Below are 6,000 nucleotides of genomic sequence, written 5' to 3'. Positions count from 1 at the left end.
GTGCCTCGCGTGTGCCTCGCGTGTGCCTCGCGTGTGCCTCGCGTGTGCCTCGCGTGTGCCTCGCGTGTGCCTCGCGTGTGCCTCGCGTGTGCCTCGCGTGTGCCTGCCTTCCTTGGCTGTTCTGCCTCTTGAATTTCTCTAAATGTTAAAAATTCAACTGAGAATTTTAGTGCACCTTAAAGTTTGTCTTAGGTTTGAGGGTTCAATACTACATACCAGAAGAATGGAATGAAAACATTTCTTGTTTATTATTGTTATGTTCTGTGTTTCATTTTTCCAAATTGCTTTTGTGAAGTTGTGTTTATGCATAATCTTGAGTGTTTTTCAAGTACGGCGTCTCTTGCCTTGTTACATTTGAGTAAGCGTGTTTTAGTAGAAAGTTCTAGTTGTGTTTTTTTTAAAGAAATCTTTTTCCTCCATGAAAATATCAAAGCTTTGTATTGTGAACTGATTTCTTTAAGCAGCTGCATTACAGCAAGACAAACAAGTCTTGTACATTGTATGATACACGAGTCATTGTTCTACATTGTTAGCTCGCACTTTGAAGTTCTCATTTCTTGTTTACATCATTCTCCCCTTTTCCTCTCTTTCTCTGTCCCCCACATATTCATAGACTCGGAAAAAATCTGGCGTGCAAACAATACTGTTTTGTCAAATATCCAAAAATCTCTGATGGATGTTAGGGATGCACAGTGCCACCTCTGCCCAAGGGGATCCCTGGAATGAAAGCAAATGAAGACCGAGAAGTGTTTCAAAGCTGTCTCTGAACTGCGGCCTCAAATTCATATTGTTCCTTTACTTAGAGATTGACTTTACAATCAGATCTTTGAATATTTCTAGATTATTTTTTTGTAAATAGCGACAAGGTGAATATTTGTTTTTTGTCACAAGGAAAAACTGGGATATCACCTTTATTTTTTCCAAAGATTTCTGACAGTTGCAGGTTGCTCTATCAGTTTTAGTTTGACAGCTATTAAAATTTTCATAGCAACTAACCTGTATGTGAGAATGTAAGACAGTGATATGAGGAAAATCCGTTGTAAGGTAACTGCTTCCTGGCTGTGGTGTGTGAGGGTGTGTGTGTGTGTTTGTTTGTTTGTTGTGTTTTTTTTAAATCAGGAAGAAAGTGTGAGGAGGCCCATCAAAGCAGTTCTGTTCGTATCTCCCTCCATGGCTTTAAATAACAGGGACAGCACAGATGTTTGACATCAGTGATGTTTACATGGCCTTAGGGTTTAATTGCCTCATACTCTTTGTAAGGAGAGTAAACAATGACAGAAATCCAAAGGAATGGTGGTCAGGATAGCAGTGGCTGCATTTCATACATAGTTGCAAACTTCTGCAATATGGCCAAATATCTACACAATAGCTGGGCTTTTTTTTGTTTGTTTCGGTGGTAACGTGTCACAAACTTAACGTTCTTTGCTGCCTTTTCACTGTTAATAAAACATGTTAGAACTGATGAGCCCCAGGACAACTATTTGCTTCTAACAAAATGGATGGCGTGCGTTTTTCTAAGCTGCTTTTATCTGCTTTTTTTTTTTCTAGAACTGAGGGAGGTGTCGGTTTGTTACTGTGGTGAGTGAGTTTGTTTCTCAATGTGTAAAACACCAAAGTGGGAAGAGCACTTTATAGAAGAGAAGCACGTCAAGTTATCAAGTGCTGTGGCGTGGATGGCTGAGGCTGACTTAGAATGGGAGGTTTGGAATTGGGTGGCTACAGATACGCGCTTGGCTCAGCTAAGCATGGCTGTCATTTCAAAGATACTCCTTTGTTTAAATTAGTATTTAATCAAAGGCTAAAACTTCAAAATTGAAGGGGAGACGTTGCAGCCAATTGTGAAGTGAGCTCATTTGCTTCAAACCCAGCCTTAATGAGATCTCTTTCTAAAATGCGTTTTCATCCCGCTCCGTATTTCTTCCCTTACGCCTGCAGGGAGCTGGGGTAAGGCCAGCTTCCAGAGGGTGGGCCAGAAAGTTGGCTCTGTTGTTCCAGTGCTTCTTGGCTTTCTCACAGGTTTTCACAGAATAAATCACAAATGTAGGATTTTAAAACAAATATATCTGTATTTTTACAGCAAATACTTGCATTAACATTTCCAGAAGTTGCAATGAAAAATGCTGAAGGTGTGTCTTGGAAGTATTGAACCCTTATCAAATTCATCATCTGATATTATTATTACTAGCTACTCATTACAAACACAGGTTTCACCTTAAAACAAGCTGAAAACTCGATGCGCACAGAAGTTATTGAGTTTCAGACGTTTTAAAACTGGGCTTCCTAACATTTATTTGTGTAGTGTGTAATGAAGTGACAAAATTTTCTAAGCTGTGGATGGAGCAAACGGCTGAAAAATGTCTGGAGTGCTGAAACTTCAGAATTTCACTGTGAGCTTATGGAAGTTGAGAACCGTGGGTGCTTTTGCAGGTATCCCTTTTCAGCTTTGGAATGATTCGCCGTTGCTCTTTGGGATTTTTCAAGTAAGGGAGGTTTATCTTTTTTTTTAATAATTTTGTGACTGCAGTACTTTAAGAGCTGACTTCTGTGTCTTGGACACACTTATTCAATTTGTGTTGTTTGATTGCAATTAGCTGCCCTGAGATGAAGCTGTCAGTCCTTTTTGGAAAGTAATCCCAAAATGTGTGAAATTTGAAGGGAGATCCATCCTCCTGAAGTTAGTGCAATGAACGTAGAATGAAGTGCAACTGATGAGAAGTAGTGCGGCTGAATGACGGCTGTTAAGTGGCAGATTAATGGCAAAAAGTGGGAGCTGACTTCAAGTGCAGGGATTTCTGCTGTCAACCTGCAAAAAAAAGAGCAGAGGGTCTGAGAACAATCGCCATCACTTGAATATGTATGTCTGTATTTAATGCAAGACCAATTTTACTTGGACTCATTTTTATGTTCTTTCAATATACGGAATAATAAAAAGCATAGACCAGATCTCGGCTGATGCAAAATGCCCAAGATTTATTTCTGTAAGCCAAGACAGTCTCACGTTGTTAATGAGATTTAAATGCAATGTGTTTGTGTTTAATAGGTATGTGGGTGCCATAGCTATCAATCAGTAGTTTGTAAGCTTTTAATGTAATTCAAGTAGATTGGAGGTTTTTTCATGTTTAGTTTCCAGTAGTTGTGTTTTTACAAGTCCTTCATATTTTTTTATGGAGTGCTCACAAACTGTCTATCTGGAGGTGGATTACTCGACTTTTTTTAATGAATGCTTATTTATCACTTGGTAGTAAGATTTTTCTTCTATAATGTCACTTTTTTAGGGATATATGCGTATATTTCTTTTTATATATATATGCATACACGTATATCTTATGAACAGAACATGCATTTGTATTACGATGCTTATTTTCAGATGATAAGAGCTGTCTGGCAGCTGGGCATGCTTTCCCTTTCCTTTGGATTAATTGTCAATCCAACTTTATTTTTTTGGTAATTCGCATAAGACTGCGTGACCCTTCAGTCCTGAGAGGTGAGAACCTTCTTTGTGTGCGGTGTAACCAGCACGCGTGTGCTTCGGGCATCGGTGGATGTGGAGTCTGCAAATCAAACGCGTGTGCTGTTCTTCTGCTTCCAGATCGTGGGGAATCTCCACTATTCATTGCACTGCATTTTGTATTTTGTGGTTGAGTGATGCCATAGAGTTTTGTAGGTCTTTTTCCAGAAAAAGTTTATTTCTGCAAGTTGCAATGAACAGATACAAGCAACAAAGGAAGTGTAGGATAGCAACTAATAATTTGCAGCGTATTTATTGCTCTTACATGTTAAAGATTTGTGCGGGGATGACTGCTTTTGATGAGCCAAGGGAGTGAAAATAGTGGCAGGGTGACTTACAATTGTTGGTTCGTTTGGAGTTCATCAGCTGAGGTGAGAAGCTGGGCTACACAAAACTGAGAACGCGAGAGGCACGTGGGGATGGGAGCCTGCATGGCAGGTGGACCTCAGTGCCGTGGGCTCTTGGATGTTGGCAAGAGGCTGCTTAGGTGCCTTCTGGTGAGGTTATGGTCCCTCATGTGTAACGTGGGGGGTTGCTGGGATGTGCCATGGTACGGGAGCTTTTCTGGCAGCTGTGTTGTCCGAATGGGAGGAACAGAGAAAGGCAGAGGTGTGGAACAGCCTGGAGCTGAAGCAGAGGTGCCACTTCTACTTTGTAGAAACTGAGAAACACAAAATACCTCTCCTATACGCAGAGTCTCAGAGCAAGCTTTAAAGGCAAATATGCAAGAAATTAAAAATATTTTAAGATGAAAACTTAGACTATAAGTAGCAAGCAGCAAAGTGTCATTGTTGGGAGGAGGTAAGTAGGCAGCTTTGAACAGACACAAGCAGCAGCAGGAAATGGATTTGAACAAGCACATTCAGCGGCAATCTTGGTCCCGTTATGAGTAACCTTAAAAGGAAATGTGAAATCTCAGAATAATAGAAAACAAACAAAAATAAACGTGCATCTGGGCTAAGGGACGTTCTTTGTGTAAATGTAACACCTGCCTAAGTAGCGAAAGCACATTTCCCATACTTGGTATATTAACATAAATATGAAAAGCTTCGTTCTTAAGTGTTTGTTTACATAAAAGATGATGGCTTTTTTGGGCAGCAGCGGTTGTTTTTACTGCCAATGAAAACATCTTACCAATTCATTTTCTAAATAAATATTTTAAGTTGAGACCTTTTGTAACAGCTTTATCAGATAAACAAGAAAAGGCTGAAAAACGGAATATTGATTATTTTGCATAGCAGATATTTGTCAGGGACTTCCCATTGCCTTCTGAAAGACACAGGTGAATTATTTAAAGGTTTTGCAAAGGTCAGTGTGCTTTATTCTTTATTTTAATTGAGCTGTTCATTGGTTCTATTTTGTTTTTAAAGCTAGACATGAAACTGAAAATGTTGGAAGGTAAATTTCATGAAGAAAGACTTCAATTACAGCAAAAGCATGATACTGATGTTCAAAAGGTAAGAACTTTTTTTCTTTCTTTCAAAGAACAATATATAGACCAAAATAATAGAGAATCTAACTATAATAAATTGTTCACAATTAAACTTACTCAGAGTTGTGATTTGTGTTCCTTTAAAGTAAGACTGTAGGTAACAGTTTGCATAAGCTGATCTGAATGTGGAATATTGTACGATAACGTGAACTTGGGAAGTGGAAAATGCTTGTAGGAAGCAGATGAAAATACAGGATGGGGTGGGTTTCTAATTTAAATAATTATGAAACAAGACAACCCCTGTTAGGAGCCTCACAGCTTCTATGGGTTCAAATGCTGGTGAAAAGATGAACTTGTAATTTTTCTTTTAAATAGAAGGCACTTGTAGGAAATTGTACAGAAAAAAAATACTTAAAGGAATTAAATTTTTATGGACAAAACCCCAAAAGAACAGTAGGATGATATGAGAGTTCATCACACGTTCCTACTAATAGCAGCAGTAGTGCTTAAAGCGCACGCTGGTTTGTAAACAGTCTTCATTTATGTTATTGCATCGTTAAAGCTCTATGGTCCTTCTAACACCAGAAACACATCCCTTGGCTTAAGTTGGATTTGTCTTTATTGTATGACATGACACCACTTTTGGGGAAGATTAAAAGAGACTGCCAAAGACTATAATGTTACCTTAACACCACACTGTAAATGCGTGGGGTCAGGCTGTGAGTCACTGAGTGCCTTCTGAAGGCCCTGATCCAGCAGTGCAACGGGAGCCAAGCACGCAGGAGCACCGTGACTTACCCTGCTGTAAGCTTTGTGTTTCTGAGCATCTCAGTTTTGTTTCTTAAGTCTGAGTCACAGACCGGGAGGAAGTGAGTTGACACAACACTATGACACATCAAAGCCTCCTGAAAGGATGTGAATATTTGGTCAGGTGCGTTTTTGGCTCATCTGTTCTCCGTGTCTGCAAGCAGAAGTGGCTAGCAAAGATGAGAGAATAAAGGAAACAGCTTTGTGAGAATAAGAAATAGTTGGAATGCTTTCTCATCCCTTGAGTTGTCAT

General features: G+C 39.4%; 1 protein-coding gene across 5 annotated transcripts in view; it reads left to right on the top strand.

Annotated features, from left to right (window-relative positions):
• Window positions 1–6,000, top strand: part of CEP112 (centrosomal protein 112) — a 149,598-nt gene that overhangs the window by 25,391 nt on the left and 118,207 nt on the right. For all 5 annotated transcript variants that reach the window (XR_002443853.1, XR_002443854.1, XR_002443852.1 and 2 more), the window contains exon 9: window positions 4,879–4,965. Coding sequence is in view for 2 of the 5 variants with exons in the window: in XM_021414850.1 (XP_021270525.1) it covers window positions 4,879–4,965 (87 nt within the window). In the remaining 3 variants the exon portion in view is untranslated. The remainder of the gene's footprint in view (window positions 1–4,878; window positions 4,966–6,000) is intronic.

This window comes from Numida meleagris, chromosome 17, assembly GCF_002078875.1.
Source record: "Numida meleagris isolate 19003 breed g44 Domestic line chromosome 17, NumMel1.0, whole genome shotgun sequence".
In the NCBI taxonomy this organism is placed as follows: domain Eukaryota; kingdom Metazoa; phylum Chordata; class Aves; order Galliformes; family Numididae; genus Numida; species Numida meleagris.
This window is presented reverse-complemented; position numbering and strand designations above follow the sequence as displayed.